The sequence below is a fragment of the Macaca fascicularis genome, chromosome 10 (assembly GCF_037993035.2).
Source record: "Macaca fascicularis isolate 582-1 chromosome 10, T2T-MFA8v1.1".
Taxonomy (NCBI): Eukaryota; Metazoa; Chordata; class Mammalia; order Primates; family Cercopithecidae; genus Macaca; species Macaca fascicularis.
The window spans coordinates 19,078,009-19,099,523 of NC_088384.1; the positions used below are offsets into that span (position 1 = coordinate 19,078,009).

At 47.4% G+C, this 21,515-nt stretch overlaps 1 protein-coding gene across 7 annotated transcripts in view; it reads left to right on the forward strand.

Annotated features, from left to right (window-relative positions):
- Window positions 1–21,515, forward strand: part of SYN3 (synapsin III) — a 548,186-nt gene that overhangs the window by 501,605 nt on the left and 25,066 nt on the right. For all 7 annotated transcript variants that reach the window (XM_074003894.1, XM_005567484.5, XM_005567485.5 and 4 more), the window contains exons 8-9: window positions 14,280–14,422; window positions 17,900–17,974. In XM_074003894.1, coding sequence (XP_073859995.1) covers window positions 14,280–14,422; window positions 17,900–17,974 — 218 coding nt within the window. The remainder of the gene's footprint in view (window positions 1–14,279; window positions 14,423–17,899; window positions 17,975–21,515) is intronic.

Sequence of the window (21,515 nt, forward strand, 5' to 3'; positions counted from 1 at the left end):
AGAGTGACTGTTCTGAACCTATGGTGATTATTTTTGGTATGTGTTCTGCTGACTTTTCGCTGATTTGTAAATAACCTGGTTCAGTAAATTACCTCATGCAGTTATCTTTATTTAAAAAAAAAACCAGTATGTCCTGGCCATCACACCAGGAGGGAGCATGCTCCAAGCTGGGCCTTCTCTGGAGACTTGCTGGAGAGAAACTCAGCAGGGTGAGCAACTGGTCACGGTTGCCTTAAATGTTTTCTGGGTGATTGAAATAGGGCAATAAGCTTCAGTTGCTCATGTGTCTCTGTATCAGGATTGATTCCAAATCACTTTCTGGGAAGGATCTTGGCCTCACTCCTTGTATTCCTCTCTCAGGAGAGATGAGATGCCCCCTCTTCAAGCATTATTCCCTATTAGCCCTCAGCTTTCACAAAAAGATGTTAAGACCCAGTTTTCTGTTAAAGCTTGTGAGTTTCAGCATCAACCTCAGGGCTATTGCACCTCCTTTTTTCCTCTGCCTAGACTCTCTTCCCTCTACAGTTCTCATGACTGGCCCCTTCATTCATTCTTTCAGCAATTATTTATAGAGGACCTACTATGTGCCAGGCCCTATGCTGAGTGCTAGGGGTATAAGAAGGAATAATAATGATAGTTATAACATTTATTCAGCATTCATGATGAGCCAGGTGCTCTTTTAGTGCATTTACGTGTAGTATCTCATTGAAGGCTCAACAGCAATCCAGTGTTCAAGTTATCCACATTTTATTGATGAGGAAAGTGAGACACAGAGAGGTTAAGTAAGTTACCCAAGGGTATGCAGCAAATAAGTGATGGAGTTGAGATTTGAGCTTGCATTTTTTTTTTCTCAGCAAGGCAATTTTACTTCTATAGAAGGGTGCATCTCGCAGATGGAGCAATGGTGAGAGCACACCAGACAAAGGAGGGAAAGGGGGTCTTATTCCTAATGCAGCTAGTTCCTACTGCTGTGTCTTTCCTCTGTTGGCTAGGGTTGGACCACACAACCTAAGAATTAGGAACTAAGCTAATTCCGATTGGCTATTTTAAAGAGAGCAGGAGTACAACCCAGAGTGGTGGGGTGAGTAGTTTGGCGGGAAGGACAGTTACAGAGCAGGTGACTAAGGATGCCTAAGGACAGAGAGCTTGCATTTTTAAACACCCCTCCCTATAGAGGAGGATGCCTCCCTAGCAAGACACTGAAGGTTCCTAGTCTTATGGGCTTATATTTTAGTGAAGGAGAAAGGCAGTAAATATATTAACAGACAGGTAATTTCAGAGAGGTGAAAGTGGTAACAAAAATGATAATAAATCAGGAGATTTCAGTAGAGACCTCCCAGAGCAGACAGGGAGGAGTGGCCACTGTATATCAGGTACTTGGAAAAAGCCCCTGTGGAGGGATCATCTGGGCTGAAACCTGAAGCAACTAGCCATGGACAATATTCAGGAAAATTGTTCCAAGCAGCAGGAATAGCAAGTGCAAAGGCACTGAGGCAGGACCAAGTTTGGCTGAATGCAAAAGAGAGATGGCCAGACACCATCTCTCCAACCTGGGCTGCACACATCTGCCTGCAGAGCTTCAACAGACACTGGTACCTCTAAAGATTTTGAGGAAATCAGCCTGAAATTTGGCCTGGGCAAGGGGAATTTTCAAAGGAGATGATGGCCGTGGTCCAGTGAGGGATGGTGATGGTGTGGACCAGGGTGGTGACAGTGGAGGTGGTGATGTCTCTCCTTCAGCTGCTGCTCCCCCATGTACGATTTTTAAGTGGCTAAAAGCCAGCCTTTCTCCCATACAACCCAACTATAGTCCACAGGAAGCATTTGCATTCTGGGCCTGGATAAACTCTGGGATGTGGGCTAACCCCAAAGGCTGGGATCCTCACCTACAGATGCCCTAGGGATCAGTACCAGTCCACCAGGCCCCACCTCACTGGGTGTCCCATAGACTCTCTTACCAGACCTATCCACCAAAAGGCCAGAGTAGGCTGGCACAACATTTTCTAAAGAAACCACCATTTCAAAAAACTTCCCTTATCTCCAGCAACCTAACCTTGTTATATAAACATGGGTGAGTTGGCTAGGTCTTGACTATAGCAGTCTCTCATAGCACACTTTGGGAAATAGCAACTTTGTCTTCTTGATTCATCTCAGACTGAGACAGAATGAGACCAATTTTCTATCACCTTACATTATTATATTTATAGAATATTTCCAAACAAGTACAAAGAAATCTTATCACTAGGAGGCTTGAAGTTTAGAGTAAGACATAATTTTTTTTCCAGATTTCCTTTTTATATATTTTACCTTTTTTGCCATGTCTATATATAATTTTTTCAAGTAAATAATAAGCTTTATTTAAAAATGGATCAAAGTGATCACTGCATTGCATTTATTGGCCATCTGCAAACTGCTTCCTTTGAATAATGCTTTAAGAAGAGGACATGAAGACATGAGATGCTGTGGACTGAATTGTGTCCCCCATAAAGCCCATATGTTGGAACCTTAATCCCTAAAGTGATGGGATTTGGAGATGGGATCTATGGGAGGTAATTAGGTTTAGATGAGGTCACGATGGTGGGGCCCTCATGATGGGATGAGGGTCCTTATAAGAAGAGATACCAGAGAGCTTGCTCACTCTCTCTCTCTGGCACATGAGGACACAGCAAGAAGGCAGCAGTCTGCAAGCCAGGCAGAGAGCCCTCGCCAGAACCTGACCATGCCAGCATCTTGATCTAGGACTTCCCAGTCTCCAGAACTGTGGGAAATAAATGTCTGTTGTTTAAGCCGCCTAGTCTCTGGTACTTTGTGATAGTAGCTTCAGTAGAGTAAGACAGAAGCCTAACTAAGTGACATTATAGGAAACAGCCAATCATCAGAGAGCACTGTTGAGGCTTACATTTGTTACATATCACAGTGTCCTCTATAGGAGGAGCTCAGGAGAAAACCCATACAATTTTATTGCAAGAATGGGTTGTAAATCTCTTAGATACCTTGTGCTTTTTCCTCTTAGGGAGACTGAATCATATTACTGATCAAAGTTTCTTCTCTTCAACAGACACACAAAAAGGGGTCACATCTATATCCAGACATAACCACTGTTAACTCCAGTCTAAGTACAATTTTATGTCCTCATCTTTGTTTTTCTCCTTTAGTCCTGCTTGTTTTTAACCTTTTATTATGAAAAGTTTCAAATATACACAAAAGAAGAGAAAATGGTAAACTGGAACCCCATGTACATTTTAGCTCACACTAAAAAAAATAAATAAATAAATAATAAATAAATAAATAAATAAATAAACCTTTGACTCAACTTCAGTCATTATCCACTGATGGTCAATTTTGTTCTATGTGCATCTCAAATCTTCCTCTCAAACACCTCTGGATACTTTTTTCAGATCTAATTCTCATGCTATAAAATTCACCCTTCTAAAGTGTTTTCAGTTTTTTTTAAATTGATTAATTTATTTTTTCGAAACGGAGTCTCGCTCTGTCACCCAGGCTGGAGTGCAGTGGTGCGATCTTAGCCCACTGCAACCTCCGCCTCCTGAGTTCAAGCGATTCTTCTGACTCAGCCTCCTAAGTAGCTGGAATTACAGGCACCCGCCACCACGCTCAGCTAATTTTTGTATTTTTAGTAGGGGTGGAGTTTCACCATGTTAGCCAGACTGGTCTCCAACTCCTAACCTCGTGATCCACCCACCTCGGCCTCCCAAAGTGCTGGGATTACAGGCGTGAGCCACCGCACCCGGCCTTCAGTGTTTTTAGACTATCTACAAGGTGGAACCATCACCACCATATAATTCTAGCACATTTTCATCATCCCATGCCAATTAGCAGTGACTACCCATTCCTCTCCCCCAAGTCTTTGGCAGTTGCTCCTCTGCTTCCTCTCTCTATACATCACTGGAATATTTTAAAGCAAATCTCAGATATCAAGTCATTTCACCCATAAATTTTACAGTGAGTATTTCTAACACATAAAAGCTTCTTTTTTTTTGGTCTCTAATGTAGCCAAAGACCTAAAAACATAATAATAATTATTTAATATCATCTAGTATATCATCAGTGTTGAATAGCCTCCTGTTAATTGATGTGTTCCATTGTATGCAGACAAGGCCTTCATATTCACGTGGTTAGTATGATATAAGCCTCTCATGATGTATAACAGTTCCCTTTCCTCTGTTTTTTTTTTTTTTTTTCTTGTCATTTATTTATTGGTGGGGGAGACCATTTTTCCTGTAGAATTTCCCACACGCTCATTTGGCCAATGGCAGCTCCATGTTGTTCCTCTATCACCTGCCTTCCCTGTAAACTAGTAGTTAAATGCAGAGATTTTTATCTGAATCAGGTTCTGGATTCTGGCAAGAATACTTCCCTAGTGCAGGGTGGGGGTAGGGGCTATTATCTTGCATCACATCTGACTGACAAGTCTCTCTGCTGAGATGTTAAGATTGGTCCTTGAGCTCAGGTATCGTCTGCCTGATCCACACATTATCACGTTTCCCATCAGCCTTTCCCCAGTGGCCCTGGTATTGATCAGCATTGCCTCAATCTGTTACTGCATTAGGGGCTGCAGAAGGATGATGTTCTAATTCTCTTGCTTTTGCATTTAGTAGCTAGAAATCATCAAAGAGAACATTTCTTCTTCACTGTTACTTAGTCATCTTTTTGGAATAATCAGATAGTGTCTTAGCATCCTCCAAAGATAACCAATGACCTTTTTGTCATTGGTTATTAACAATTTAATATATTTCAATCTATTGAAGTCACTATTTTTTCTGATACTTAAGTTATCCCATCTTTGGCTAATGGGAGCCCTTCTGAGTTGATTTATATGTCTTCTTAACATGGTAGCTTTCCTTTTACTAGCATGATAAGATGTTTTGAACTCATCTTGTACATTTTCTGCCCAAACCTGGAATCAGTCATTTCTCCAAGGAGTCATGGAAGTCTTTCAATAACATAATGGTTTTTAGAGACCACATCTGGATGCTAAATACTTTTGTTCTTATTTTTTTGGCCTTTCTGGGCCTTTTTGGCAGACACAGGAAAAAATGTATATATGTTTTTAAGAGAAAAATGCATCATAAATTCATCCTGATATCTTGAATTCAAATCTTAGATTACAACACTTATTTATTTTGAAATTGTATCCCTTTTCTCTTACATTTAAAAATATTGGGTCCTAATAGCATTATTACTATTATAATGGCTTTAAAATAGCAATACCATTATTATTACTAACAAGTTGAATAAAATTTTATATTTCTTAGCAGTTTTTAAAAATCTTTTGGATATTTTCTGCTAGGGATATATAGTTACTGTTGTGTTGATTTTTTTTTTTTAATCTGGTTAAACATGTGCCAATTACTGATCAAGCTGTTAAGAAATAAATTCTAGGCCGGGCGTGGTGGCTCAAGCCTGTAATCCCAGCACTTTGGGAGGCCGAGACCGGCGGATCACGAAGTCAGGAGATCGAGACCATCCTGGCTAACACGGTGAAACCCCGCCTCTACTAAAAAATACAAAAAACTAGCCGGGCAAGGTGGCGGGCGCCTGTAGTCCCAGCTACTCGGGAGGCTGAGAAAGGAGAATGGCGTAAACCTGGGAGGCGGAGCTTGCAGTGAGCTGAGATCCGGCCACTGCACTCCAGCCTGGGCGACAGAGCGAGACTCTGTCTCAAAAAAAAAAAAAAAAAAAAAGAAATAAATTCTAGTGTGAAGGACAGTCAGGTAAGTATATCATAATACTGTGGGTTATAAGTAATAGTAAGAATTTATTTATCTAAGAAATGGAATAGCACAGAGATCCACATTCTCAGCTTTCTGTTACAAAGTCTCTTGAAATAATTCCTCTCTGTAAGTTTAAGCCACCAGCTTAATATATTGTTAGACTGAATAACTTTATTTTGTTTTCTATTTGCAGGAAATTCTTTTCTCCAGTTGATTTATTTTGTTTTATAGTTAATAACCACTTTTGCTTGCTTCCAAAGTCAAAATTATAAAAACAAGATATATACAGTGAAGACTAGCTTCCATCCCCATCATCTCCTGCTTCCCTTCCCTCTATAGGTAACATTCTCATTTGTTTTTGGTTCATTCCTTCATTGCATTTTTTTTTTTTTTTTTTGAGATAGAGTCTCGCTCTGTTGCCCAGGCTGGAGTACAAAGGTGCCATCTCAGCTCACTGCAACCTCCGCCTCCCAGGTTCACACAGTTCTCTTCCCTCAGCCTTCCAAGTACAGGTGCACACAACCATGCCCAGCTGATTTTTGTATTTTTAGTACAGACTGAGTTTCACTATGCTGGCCAGGCTGGTCTCAAATTCCTGTCCTCAAGTGATCCACCCACTTTGGCCTCTGAAAATGCTGGGATTACAGGCGTGAGCCACCACACCCAGCCTGTATTTTTCAATCAAATATGTGCGTTGCCCTGCCCACAAAAAAATTCTTGATAAAAGTTTGCATGTTGGCTGGGCATCGTGGCTCATGCCTGTTATCCCAGCACTTTGGGAGGCCAAGACTGGAGAATTGCTTGAGCCCAGCAGTTTGAGACCAGCCTGGGCAACTTGGTGAGATCCTGTCTCTACAAAAAATAAAAAATTAGCCAGATATGGTGGCACATGCCTGTAGTCTCAGCTACTGGGGAGGCTGAGGCAGGAGAATTGCTTGAGCCCAGGATGTTGAAGCTACAGTAAGCCGTGATCATGCCACTGCATTCCAGCCTGGGTGACAGAGGGAGACTCTGTCTCAAAAATAAAAATAAAAATAAGGATTGCATGTTATCCTCATTATTCTGCACCCTACTTTTTTCACTCCATAGCAGTATGTAGATCCTCCTCATTGCCTTCTCGTGACTGCAAAGCATTCGATTGTATTCATGCAGCACCATGGATGCAGCTGTCCCCTGCTAAGGAACATGTGGGACAGCGGTCAATGCACCATCCCGGTGGCAGTCTGCCCTAGATACCTTCTTATCCCAAATGCCTCCTCTGGCCAGAGGACCATCCCAACATCCCTCCAGCTCCATCCACACCTCTAGGCCGCCCACCCCTGTCTTCAGGATCTCATCTAACTCCATCCTGTCCTCAAGGCTTATGGTGGAGCTATAAACCTCTGAGAGTACAGAATATGGCCCAGTTGTTGACAAAAAACTTTCTTTTTTTTTTTTTTTCTTTTTTTTTTCTTTGTTTTTGAGACGGAGTCTCGCTCTGTCACCCAGGCTGGAGTGCAGGAGCACGATCTTGGCTCACTGCAAGCTCCACCTCCTGGGTTCACGCCATTCTCCTGCCTCAGCCTCCCGAGTAGCTGGGACCACAGGCACCCGCCACCTCGCCCGGCTAGTTTTTTTGTAGTTTTAGTAGAGACGGGATTTCACCATGTTAGCAATAAAGTGGGATGAAGGGAGTAAGGAGAGCTGGGTGGGAGGAGCGACCTCACCTAGAGTAGCTGGGGAAGACAGGTCTGAGATGCTGATGCCAGACAGGATCCTGAATTAAGAGAGAGGTGAGCCGTGAACAGCACGTGCAAAGGCCCTGAGGCAGGAATATGTCAGGTGGATTCTGGATAGAGGGAGGGGACAGTCTTATCTGATCTCTGCTGACGAAACCATACCTGGAGTCTGTTGTGTAATTCTGGGTACCACATAGTTTAAGAGATTGTCAAATGTGGGCATTTCAAGATGGTGAAGGGCCTGGAAGCAGCTCGTATTAGGAATGGGTTAGGGAAAGAATAACTTGTGCACACCTGGGTGGTCCATTCAAGTGGATGAAGTGCAGACACAAGGCAGAGGGCTAAGACTTGCTCTACAGGATAATGAGGGCCATTCATTCATTCCTGGTGCGATATACAGCAAAACAGGTTAGAGGTTCCCTAAAGGGGAATGAGCTGCCTTGCCTGATAGTAAGCTTCCTGCTACTGGAGATATTCAAGCAAATAGCAGACAGTCTACTAAGTATGTGGATGACTTCCCCATCCCGGGTTGGATTTTGAAATTTGGAACAGGAGACCTCTGAGCTGAAACCCATTCAGAAGATTTGGAATTGCATCCTGACTCCTCTCTCCAGTTTCTCTGCCTCTGTCTCCACTCTCCCTCCTTGCTCAGCCTCAGGACAGAGCATACATGCATGCATACACACACACATACACACGTGTGCACACAAGCACACAAGAGGGTAAAGCAATTCAGAAAGCAGGAGAGGAGAAGAGTGTGAGAACCTGAATGGGGGAACCATGAGGGGAAGGAGGCAGGAAAGACAGAGAGGAAGGAATGAAGAAGAAATGAGAAGCAGGAGAAGAATGGCGACATTGAAAAGAGGTCAGGAAAACTGAAGGAGACAGAGTAGGAGGTGGAAGGGAGAGGCTGGAAAAAGATAAGAAGTAAGCAACAAGGAAAAATCAAGGAGGAAAGAGGTGCAAGAGGAAGACAGATGACATTAAAAGTAACAGGAAGAGTGGCCGGGCATGGTGGTTCATGCCTACAATCCCAGCACTTTGGGAGGCCAAGGTGGGAGGATCACCTGAACCTAGGAGTTCGAGACCAGCCTGGGCAAGATGGGGAAACTCCACTTCTACAAAAAATACGAAAAAGAAAAAATAGTCAGGTGTGATGTCATGTGCCTATAGTCCCAGCCACTCAGGAGGCTGGGGTGGAGGATTGCTTGAACCTGGGAGGCAGAGGTTGCAGTGAGCCCTGATTGCACCACTGCGCTCCAGCTTAGGTGACAGAGCAAGAGTCTGTCTCAAAAAAAAAAAAAAAAAGGAAGAGAGAAGGCAAGGAGTGAGGAAAGGGGAGAAAGGGGAGGGAGGAGACAGTGAGAAGGCAAGGAAGGAAGAGAAAGGAGAGAGAGAAGGCGAGAGGAGATAAAAGAAGGGAGAAGAGGGGCGAGGGAGGCTAGGGTGTGGGTGGGTCTGTTTTGGAGAGTTCACAGTGGCCCCATCATAGCCCCTGGGCAGCGAATGGGTAATCTTGAATCACAGCTCATTGAGGGCTTCCTGTTTTCAGTTTGTCTTTGTGAACCCTTGGAGGGATTTCCAGCCAGTAAATAAAGCAGAGTGCCAAGACTCCCTGCCCAGGCCAGCAGCCATTTCACCATCCTCAGGACTGTGTCCCCAGTGCCCTCTCACCCCAACTACCCTCTCTGGCCTGAGGACCATCCCAGAGTCCCCTCCAGCACCCACCCACCCAGGTTCCAGACCACCTGCCCCCTTCGCCAGAATCCCGGAATCCTTCTGGTTCTCAAGAACTTGTGAGGAAGGCAGAAAGCCTCAGAGAACGCAGCACCCACCCAAGAATGCACGGAAATATCCACCTTGTAAAAGACAAGTTTCCTTGAAACACAGTTTCTTTGTCTTTTTGTAGAACTCCCTTGTTTTTCCTTCCAGTTTCTTGCCCCCCTCCCAAATTATAAGCAGGTCTTGATCCAGCCTTCTTAAATTCAATCCAGAAAACTCGTGTAGAGCATGTGCAATGTGCCTGGCACCAGTGCAATAGCTGGGGACAGCACTCGTCTGTCCTCAAGAAGCTCACAGTCTAACGGGGAGACAGAAATGGTGGTTCCAGGGGTAGAATCAGTTTTTTATTGCCCAGGTGTCATACAATGTGGGAGGCCCTCCGTAACGAAAAAGAACATAAAATCAGCTGGATGTGGTGGCACCTGTAGTCCCAGCCACTCAAGTGGCTGAGGTGGGAGGAATGCTTGAGCCCAGAAGTTCAAGGCTGCAGTAAGTCATGACTGCACCACTGCACTCCAGCCTGGGTGACAGAGTGAGACCCCGTCTCTTTAAAAAAAATAAATAAATATAAATATAAAATAAAATAAAAAGGAACATTTCGCCAGGGCCTTTCCTGAAGCTTTGAAATGCCTTTGTATAAGAGACCTGGGCTCACACCTGTAATCCCAACACTTCAGGAGACTGAGGTGGGTGGATCACTTGAGGTCAGGAGTTCAAGACCAGCCTGGCCAATATGGTGAAACCCCATCTGTACTAAAAATACAACAATTAGCCAGGCACGGTGGCACACACCTGTAGTCCCAGCTACTTGGGAGGCTGAAGCAATAGAATCGCTTGAACTCAGGAGGCAGAGGTTGCAGTGAGCCAAGATTGCACCATTGCACTCCAGCCTGGGCAACAGAGTAAGAGAGACTCTGTCTCAAAAAAAAAAAAAAGAGAGAGAGAGAGAGAGAGAGACCTGGGTTCCATGCTCACTGTTGGAGAGAACAGAATGGGACCCCAATGCACAACCACTCAAACAAAGACAGAAGAGAAGGGTTCCCGGAGGGTGGCTGCCCACTCCGGAATTAAACCACTATCTCTCTGCTTTCTCCCTTTGCTCTCTTTGTCTGCTCTGTGAAAGAATGCATGATGTATTCCACAAAAATTTACTTCGGGCTTATATAATAATTGGGATACATTTCAGCTGCCATAACAAAGACTTACAATGGTGTAAACAAACTAGGACTTTCTTTCCCTGCTCTGCACAAAAGCAGCCCAGGGCTGGCGTGGAACCACCATGGTTTCATGGCCATGGGCTTCTTCCATCTTATGGATCATCCATCCCTGGTGTATTGCCCTCAGCTACACTGTCAAAGATGGTCCACACTCCAGCCAGCAAGGAGAGAGAAGTGGGGAGTAGAAAGCCCTCCCCTGCCCTTTAACGGCACAGCCTGGAAGTTCGTACACCTCTTCCGCTAACATCTTGTTGGCCAAAATGTGGCCACACAGTGGTATGAAGATGCCAGGGAAAGGAGAGAGAGTAAAGTGTACCCTGGGTGGACACATGCCCCCCATATCAGGGTGTATCATGACTGTAAAGCAAGAAAATGATGCTGTGGGCAGCTAGACACCTCCCAGGTAGCCTGCTCTGTGCTCAGGGCTGTCTAGGAAACCAAGGTGCTAAAGAAGTTCTGGTTCTTCCCAAAGCCACCAAGGACAGAAATGTGAATTAAACAAGCCGTCCCTGCAAACGCTCACCCGATTCTGTCATTTTGGCAATTCCAATTCTCTCCACCTGACCCTGGATTCTGGCAGAGATGAAACCCCAGGACGATCAGAGGGGCACTGGAGAAAAAGGTGGCAACATAGACTGTGACGAAGTTGCCAGAAAGGAAGGGTGAGAACTGGGAAAACAGTGGTATGGAAATCATATTACCCAAAGTTCAGCAATTTCAGGTGCTACAGAGGGTCAACGCAGGGCAAGGACCAGAGGCATTCTATGGGATTTGCCAAAGAGGGGACCAAATCAGTCGCAGGGGAATGGTAGGGAGTGAAACCTAGAGAAAGTGGGTTGAAGGGCAAGTGGGGAATGAAGATGTAGAGAGAGACAGTGGAGACTGAGGTTCTGAAAAGCAGGAACGTGTTGAGAATGGTGGATTCTTGATCACGTTAATCCAAAGCATAAAGAATCGGTGAAAAGCAAGAGACTAAAAATAATGAGCAGAAATGTCATTTGGCTGCTTTAACGAAGACCCACATAATAGGGGCCAGGTGCAGTGGCCAAAGTGTGTAATCCCAGCACTTTGGAAGGTCGAGGTGGAAAGATCGCTTGAACCCAGGAGTTGGAGACCAGAGTGGTCAACATAGTGAGGCCCTGTTTCTACAAATAATCAAAAATTAGCCAGGTGTGGTGGTGCACACCTGTAGTCCCAGCTACTCGGCAGGCTGAGGCAGGAGAATTGCTTGAGCTCAGGAAGTCAAGGCTGCAGTGAGCCATGGTCACGCCACAGCACTCAGCTTGAGTAACATATTGAGACCCTATCTCAGAAAAAAAAAAAAAAGACCCAGAGAACAGTGGCTTAAACAAGATTAAAGTTTCTTTCTCTCCCATGTAAGAGTCCGAGTGGAGGGCTGATAGCGAGCTTCACACTGCTAGTGACCCAGGTCCTTCCAACTTCCTACTCAGCCATCCTCAACATGCGGTTTCCACCTCATGGCCCAAGATGGCTGCTGCTGCTCATACCATCATGTTCACATTCCTAGCCAGAGCAAAGAAGGAAAAAGGATGGGGAAGATTATCTTCATCTTCAGGGCACCACCCAGAGGTTGCTCATATCACGGCTACCCAGTTTTCATTGGCCAGAGCTTGGAGACTTGGGCACATCTAACTGCACGAGAGACTGCAGCAAAGTAATCTCTGGCTGAGGAGATCAGGTGCCCAGCTAAAACCAAGGGCTTAGAAGACCCAGAACAAAGGGAGGAGGCACACCACCACCGCTGCAGCTGGGAGGAAGAAGGTGGGGTAGCTGAGTTTGAAAAGGGCTGGAAAATAGGGAACTCTTGCCTGGTCATGTTTATTTTCTCTGCAAATTGAGACTTAGAGTCATCACTCGGAGAGCCAAGAAGAGAGACGGCTTGTCCAGCCTCTCTCCTGTTGCTGTTTGTGTCCGTTATGGTAGAACAGGCAGGCACCTATACACAGACCCCTGAGATGGTTCAAGGAAAAGCTGTGCCTTCGGAGTCCAGAGTTTCAAGCCTAGCTCTGGGCTCAGCTGCTTTACAACCTTGAGCAAGTCAAGAGATCTCAGTTTCCTTATCTGTTAAGTGACCACAACAGTGCCCAGCCTGCCCACAATCCTGTTTGGACCCCACGGAGAGCTGTAAATACCCTGCGTAAGCATCGCAGCTGGGCAAATGTGAGTGGGCATTCTTGTGGGAGGGACAGAGTCGCCGAGTCAGTGCTGAGCCTCGAAGGGCAGGCAGAAAACGGCTGAGAGGGAGATAGGAAGGACGTGAGATGGGGTGTGGCCGAGACCAACCCCACGCAGACCGCCCAGCGCCCAGCCACTCCACAGGGCTCTGCCCATCTCTGACCCAGCATCAGAACTCCTCTGCTGTCGGGGTGAGCGTGACAGGGAAGAAGGGAGCCGCTTCTGAACAAGCAGGGCTCCCACGGCCAGTGGGAGGGAGCAACTGGCCCAGCTGTCCACAGCCGCTGGGAGTCAGCCTCTGTTCTGTCTTAAGATCACTATCACGGAGCCTTGGCCTCGTCCTCTGCGCTTGGCCTTAGAAGCTCTCCTGGGACCTCTCCCCAAGCCCGGGACACCTCTCTGTGTTCCTGGCTCAGCCCAGTCAACAGTGTGAGTTTCTCTCCCAGCCTCTGGCCTAGCAAAGCCAGCCTCTCCAGTGTGTGGCTGTGTGTGCGCACACACACACACACACACAAACACCACATACTATACACCACATGTACAACACACAGCACACACAGCAAACACACCACACACACACACACACACACAAACACCACATACTATACACCACATGTACAACACACAGCACACACAGCAAGCACACCACACACATCACACACCACACACATCACACACACAAGCACCACATACTACACACCACATGTACAACACACACCACACACAGCAAACACACCACACACATCACACACCACACACATCACACACCACACACACACAGAAGCAGCACGTACTACACACCACATGTACAACACACAGCACACACAGCAAACTCACCACACACAAATACATCACACACTACACACACACACACACACACACACACCATGTGAACACACCAAAGAACACCATGTGAACACCAAAGAACATACCACACATAGCATACATCAAACACATGCAAACACACCACACACAGACATCTCCCACAAACTCCACAACACACACCAGGATACACGCTCCCTACACATACACACCACACACACATATGCACACTCCCTTCTTCCTAACTGGACCCTCTGTGTCTCATATCACACCCCTCCATTCAATCCTCTACACAACTGCTTCAGTAATTTTGTTAAAACGCAAACTACGCCATTTCCTTGTTTAAACCCCACTCCCTCTTTCAGCGGCTCTCCAGAAAATTCAGGCTAAAATCCTAGCTCCTTCCCAGAGACGGTGGCCCTCCAGTCTGTTCCCCGATGGCCCGTGCAACATCCCCCGTCAGTGAGCCCGCGCCACCTGCCCTTTCCCCCACTGTGGGTTCCTCGCGCATCTCTGGAAGATGGCCCCACAGCTTCATCCATCTGAAACGTGTTCATCCTTCCAAACCCAGTTCAGAGCTCACCTCTTCTGTAAAGCTTTCTCGACCACCCAAGCGGAATCGCTCCCTTCCTCTCTACCGCTTGCGTGGTGTGTGGTGGAATGATTTGCTTCCCCTGTCTGTCTTCCCTGCCAGCAGGTGACCTTCTGAAGGGAATTCATGTCTATAGACAGAGCACTTGTTCCTGGCATGGGGTGGGCTCAGTGAACACGGGGTGGGTGGCACTCATCCCCCTCGTCCTCCCACACAGATCAAAGTGGAAAACCAGCTTGACTTCCAGGACATCACCAGCGTGGTCGCCATGGCCAAAACCTACGCCACCACCGAGGCCTTCATCGACTCCAAGTACGACATCCGCGTCCAGAAAATTGGATCCAACTACAAGGCTTACATGTGAGTCTCTGGGGCAGGGGCTGGGGGAGCGTGGGAAGGGAGCCCAGAGGTGCATGTCCAGCCACTGTCTCCTGCACCCCAGGGCGCATCATTATCCTCCATCCTATCTCCTTACTGCCTTTCTTCTCTGGCCAGTGCGGCCGAGGGGCTAATACTCAGTCACTGCTTATCCCCAGGCAGATATTTGCCTACCCAAGCAAGGGCTGTTTCCTCCAGAGCAAGAAAGGTGCTTGGCACGTCTAGGGAACTGCACATGCACACAGTATATATGTCTTTGAGAGAGAAATTTGGGGACAAATCAAGGAGGGCTTTGAATACCTTGCTGAGGGTTTTGGATTTTTTTTTCCTCTTCTGAGCAAAGGATCTGTGTTTATTAAAAGGTGACCATGAGGCTGCGAGCTGCCAAACGGTTTCTCTGAAGCCAATAAGACCAATGAGGAGGTTACACCGGATTTCTCTGCCTGCAAGCAACAGAAACCACACATCATTAACTTAATGGGTTTTTTAAAGGGAATTTATTAGAAAACCATGGGTTATCAGAAACTTAAAAAAAAGCAAACAAAAAAATCTCCCAACTCAATTATCAGTTTCGGAAGCATTAGGATACAGAGCAACCCAGGAATGTGGGCAGCCAGAAATAATAATAAACAATTTTCACGGCATCCCCACCGGTAAATGAACCTGCCCTAGTCATTTTCAGGGCTTAACTCAAGATTGCGATTCCATGGAAAAAGTACTGATTAGTCCAACTTTGACTGTGTTTTATTGATTAGAGAAAAGCAGTATGGCGAGTCCCACCATGAAGACATGCAGTGTGGGCAGGGCCATTGCCTAGTGGAAATAGAGGTGCTGAATCTAAAGGAAAAGGAAAGAATGCCAGGCGGAAAAAAGCAGCCCGCCTTCACCTGGGTGGTTCAACAAAGGATGGATTACATGGGGCTGTGGTTATCAGGATGAATGGGGACTTCTGGAGTAGGTGGACTGTCTCGTCCTTGGGAGAGCTCTTCGCTCCAAGCCCTCTCTGTGTTTCACTCTGGAATGTTATTGTTAGTTCCACTTGAAATGATGGGACCCCAGAGGGCCAATCGCTGCCTGGTTGACAAGCATTTATGGGGCACTGACTGTGTGCAGGGCTCCATATGTGAGGACTGCAAGGGTTAGCCCTGGACAGCTGGAAGGTCCCTCCATCCACAGGCTTCTGTGTGGGTAGCTTGTGCTTTAAGCTAGGGGTTGGCAAACCACAAGCACAGGCCAAATCCAGCTGCCACCTGTCTCTAAATACAGTCCTGTTGATCACAGCCTTGCACACCCATTTACAGATTGCCTGTGGTTGCTTTGGCACTACCCGGATTGCCTAGACCAAGGGTCAGCAAACTTTTTCTGTAGAGGACCAGGTGGTAATTTTAGGCTTGACGGGCCATATCGTCTCTGTCGCAACTACTGCGCCCTGTCATTGTTTGTGAAACTTGAGGAGGTGCAGGCAGTTGCCCTAGAAGGAAGTATTCGCAGGAAAAGGATGGAACTCATTTTCAAGGAGTAACTCTGCCCTATTCCACCAATCAACCTCTTCCTCCCACGAGGCAGGCCAGACCTGCCCCTGCTCTCAGATGGCCTTGGGGTGATAAAGTCACCTCCTCCCTGCCCACCGTGAGTTATGGCCCATTCCAGTGCATTCCTGAGGCCCCCGCCATAGGTCATGATATCATTTCCCTCCTCTCTTCATTGTTTCAGCTTCCACTTGACATTGACGACACCTTGTCCCAGTTTTTTTCTGCTTTTTTTTTTTGTTGTTGTTCTTGAGGATTACCTCATTGCCGCATTTTTTTCTGCGGAGCCTCCCTGGCCTGACAGCTCCACTTTGTCATGACTTACGGAGTTTCCTGGACCTTGGCCTGGCCCACCTCCAAAGGAGGGGGTTCACGTCAGAGTTCAGTGTAGAATTTCCCCAGCCGTTCAACCTCCTCTGGCCCCACTCCCTGCCTTGTACTCGCGCCTTTGTGCTTGTCGCTGCTGGGCTGTCATTCTTTCTAGGTCCTAGCAGACACAATAAGGAAGTACATGAGTGTATCCTTACCCATGTATTCATATATATCCATAATTATTTCCGCATATCCCCATCCACATCCCTATGAGGCTGAACAGAATCCTATGGATGTCCCGTACCTTCATCTGGTACCACTTGGTTCATTTTAGCCTTTCCTGGTTGCTAATCTATAACTTCCCACTCCAACAGAGAAAAATCCAGCTCCCCCACTCACCATCTATCCACTTTTTTGGTTCCGTCTCAGTGGATGCGCCCAGTCTCAGAACTGCTCACCTGTAGCCTCATGGGAAACAACCTTGCCAACTATGGTGCGGTGCCTTATGGCTCCTGGTGGTCATCTATTCTCAGCATTTTTACATTTGATTTTCTCTTTTACAATGATACAGTTTTGTGTCAATTCCTCTCCCCAGTTCACCCTTTGATCTCAACCACATACCTTCCGTTGACCATAAGACAAATAGCTTTACCTACACCCCTGTGCTTAAACTTGTTCAGTCTTTGCCGAGGCCAGATGCACCGTTAGGGATAGGTAGCTTGTCTGGATTCTCCCCCAGTGTACACAGTTCCTCACCCAGTAGGTACCTACTGGGCACCTACTGCCTGCCAGGTCCCACTGGATACTGGATATACAGGGGATGAAGTTAAACATGTCCCCTACCCTCAGGGTTCCCCTCCATCGGAGAAGAGAGGACACTAACGCAGTCATCAGAAGGGAGATGAGCATTCCTGAGCATTCGTGTAGGGTGTAGCACCGGGCAGTCTATTTTTGCTGGGGAAGGTGGGCTGTCAGGAAGTCGTATGTCAGATGAAACCTGAAGGATGAGCAGGACTTAGGGAGGCGAAGATGGAGACAAAGACTCTGTGGAGTAAAGGGAAGAAGGCATGCAGAGGCTGTGACACTGGGAAAGAGCCATAGGCAGCGGAGCACCGGAAGAGAGGTCGGTTGTTACTGGAGCAGAAGAGGCAAGGAAACAGAGAAGGATGGCAACACAGTCAGAAACCAGAAGGCATTCCTAATCTTTACCAGAAAAAAGTAGTCACTTCTCTCTAAGGGTCACTTTTCTAACATTTTGGGGCCCTCAAAAGATTCCAGACTCATCAGGGGCTACACACACTGCCCTCATTCTCCTAAAAAACACGCCAAAGTTTGGGGGATTTCATCAGATGATGTAGGCATTTTTTAATTCAATCTTTCAATTTCAAAGATGACTTAGAAAACAATACCTAAGATCCAACAAATAAAAAAGGCAAACAGCATGAAGGGAAATAAACATAGGAAAATATAGTTGAAGATAAAGTATGTACCTAAGAATACATGCCATTACGTGAGCCAGTCATTTGAGTCAGAGCCTCCTGACAGCCAAAGCAAAGAAGGAAAGCAGATCAGGACGAGCATCCCTAATTCCCTCAATGTGTTATTTGTTCTGGTACAGGAGAACCTCCATCTCTGGGAACTGGAAGGCCAACACAGGCTCTGCCATGCTGGAGCAGGTGGCCATGACAGAGAGGTAAGAGACAAAGGAGGTGTAGGGAGAGGTGCTGGCCATGGTAGGAGCTGAAGGGGGAATGCAACAAACAGCCCTGAAAAGAAGGCCACTCTGCCCTCCATCCAGTGCCTCACCATCCACAGAGCACTTTTCTAGGTATGATCATCTTCACTGCCCACAACAGCCTACAGGGCAGGCATTAAAATAACCCCATTTTACAGAGGGGAGAAGAAAGCTCAGAGAGGGGAAGTGATTTGTCTAGGACCACAGAGCTAATTAATGACACAGCTGAGAGTAGAACCCTGCTGTCATGACTCCAAGTCCAGGGTCTTTCCAGCCCTGACCAGCTGCTATAGGAAGAGGTCAGGAAGCCCTGGCCAAGCCCTCCTGTGCGCTGACAGCTGCAAGGAAGCGTTATTAGGCGACCAGGCATATTGGAGAGTCCACTTCTCTCTCAAGCTTCTTTCCATCTCAGTACGAACAGGGAGAGGTTGATGTCCCCTGAATCGTGCATATTTTAGGGATGCTTTCTGGCTGAAGGTTTTTTTCGGTCTTTCTCCCTTTAGACACTTTGTGCCAGCCCCGCTTAAGGAAAGGCCGGCCGGGCGTGGTGGCTCACACCTGTAATCCCAGCATTTTGGGAGGGCAAGGCAGGCAGATCACCTGAGGTCAGGAGTTCAAGACCAGCCTGGCCAACATGGTGAAACCCCATCTCTACTAAAAATACAAAATTAGCTGAGCGTGGTGGCACATGCCTGTAATCCCAGCTACTTGGGAGGCTGAGGCAGGAGAATCACTGGAGCAGAGGTTGCAGTAAGCTGAGATCATGATCATGCCATTGAACTCCAGCCTGGGCAAGAAGAGTAAAACTCTGTCTCAAAAAAAAAAAAAAAAAAAAAAGGAAGGGCCGAAGGGCCGAGTCAGCTGGTCTCAGGGCCTGCCACATACATACCTTCTTGCCTGCATGCCCTGTGACCTCTGCCAGCAGCCACACAATAGCAGTGGACAGAGCGTGGGCTGTGAGCTCAAAAGCTCTGTTCAATAAACACTTACTGAGTACCTACTGCAGGCCATGTTCTGCTGAGCACTAAAGGATGAAAAAATCCAATCCTTCCCTCTAAGAACTCTGTATCAGTTGCAAGGGCTACCACACAAATCAAATTGATTTGCACAAAAAGGGGGATTTACTGGCCCATGTCACTGATGACTCCAGATATACAGTGTCAGGTAAGGCCTTGAGGCTCCTCTGCCCACCCTAGTTCAGCTTCTTTCTGTGTTGGCTTCATCCAGGAGGCTCTTTCATTTTATGGTGGCACACGGTGGCTCAGGCTTTCATCCTCACAGTGCGTTCAAAAGAAAGAAAATTTCTCTTTCCCAATCATTTCAACCAAAGCCTGAAATTGAGCCATATGTACTGATTGGCCTGGCTTAGGTCACGTGACCATCCCTGAACCAATCACTATGGCCCAAGACACTGCAATGCTGTGATTGGAGGCCTATGTCAGGTCTGCACCCCTGGAGACTGGAGTGGGACCACCCCCTACAGCAATAGAGACTGAGTGTGACCTTGGGCATGTTCAGGAACATTTCTGAGCTTCTTCAACTGCAAAATGAAAGCAGTAATACCCAAGTCAGAGTGCAGGTGTGAGGACTGAATGAGAGAGGGCTGTGAAGCACCTAATCCAGAACCGGCCCCTGGCAGGGAGGCGCACCTGCCCTTCCCATCAACCCCAGGGGTCAGCTGCCACCTTCAACCTGGGAACCCACCTGTGCTAATAAGTCTCCTGGAGGCTGCGCTCGTGACCTGGCACAACTGAATCATGTGGCTGAGGCAGTCACCTCCTTCCCCCAACAGGTGTTCACGGGACAGTCGTGGCCGTCTTCTCTATGGCCCTTCCCGAACGTGAGCCCAGCCTTCCCGAGTGCCTCCTGAGCCACTCACAGATGTCCCCAGCACGCCACCTATCCCTGGCTCTGCCAAGTCCCAGGTTGCATGGGCCATCCCTGGAGGAACCTACCATGGGAGTGGGCCTGCCCAGGCCTGGAATCCACTTTCCCTTTTCTAGTCACAGGCAGTACTTCAGGGTCTGGGCTGGAGAAATTCCCCAGTCCTATCCCTACAGGAACAAAATCCATACAGGGACTCATACACAGGGCCTGTCCCCGCCCTCCACCTGGCTTGCCTGCTTGCCAGGTAGCCTGACTCCTGGGCAAAACCAGTGATGTCACTCGGTTGGTGCTAGTCCCACCTGGCAGGAGGAGAGCAGGGCCCCCCACTCTCCAAGCACTCTCATGCTGCTGTACGCCTATAGCCCCTTCCTAGACCCTGGGATGCCTGTGTCCTATGGGGTGCAGCCAGCAGGGGACCCCAAGGTTCATCCTTTCAAAACAGCCTCTGGAAACAGCTGCCTCTGGACCTCGGCTCAGATTTCCATGTTCCATTGAGAAGATACCTGATTTATGAGTGTGTCTCAGGGCACAGCTCACCCTAAGTGTGTGGCACCCACAAGTCAGCCACTGGGGCCGAAAACGAGGACCCTGATCAGAGATTCCAGAGGACTCTTCAAGCTCCAAGGACCCAAGGGTGTCCCCAAACGTGACCACATAGCAGAATCACATGGAAAGCTTTCAAAAATTACAGAAATTACTCTAACATAGGGCGGAGCCCCAAGTCTGGCTGTTTGTGCATTTAACTCTCCTGGTGATTCTGAGGTACAACCAGAATCAGATCTAGGCTTTCCCATTTTATGATAAGAGGGAGAGGCTTCGCCAAAAGTATTAAGGAATTAACAGCAAGAAGGTAGGTCCCTGGTCTGCCATGCTGAGTGAGAATGGATGTTCTGGGGCACCTTCAGAATGAGAGGAAGGGTGGCTCGCTTGGAATCTGGAATCAGACAGGATCTAGGTTTGGAAGCTGCACAGTCACTTAATCATCTCTCTGAGCCTTTTTCTCCATTAGTAAGAGTGTTAAAATCTTCCTCATAGAGTTGTGCTGGGATCCGAGGGGATGAGGAGTCAGCCCCCAGGCCCAGAATGTCTGGAACATAGCAGGAGCTCCATGGGTGTGAGTTTCCATCCTTCCTTTTACTTTGATGATATCACGTGCTCCATGCTACAGCTGAATGAGAAAACTGGACTGAGAGTCAAGGAGATCGAGGTGATCCTGGTGTTCTTACTGCCTTACTGTGTGAACTGGACCAGCCAGCCTCCCTCTCTGGGCCTCAGTAGGCTTTGGTGGATGAGATGAGAATCCATTCTAAGAGCATTCCAGTCTCAGTCCCTCCTCATCCCAGCACTTATGGCTCAGACACGCAAAGCGATGTGAGAGTAGGCATGCCCTGCATGACCCTGGAGAGTGAGAAGCAAGAACATTGACACAGAGTCCCCTGTGACTCCCAAATCCAGCCCACAGGGGAAGCTAAGTGCAAGCCGGGACGGTTTCTTCACATACAACCACCTCCTTGTTGCAGGGTCAAAGTCCAGCGCTGAGATCTGTCCCCAGCAAAGCAAACTGGCCTTGCAGACATCAAGTGGCTGGAAAGGGAACAAAAGCAGTGGGTCT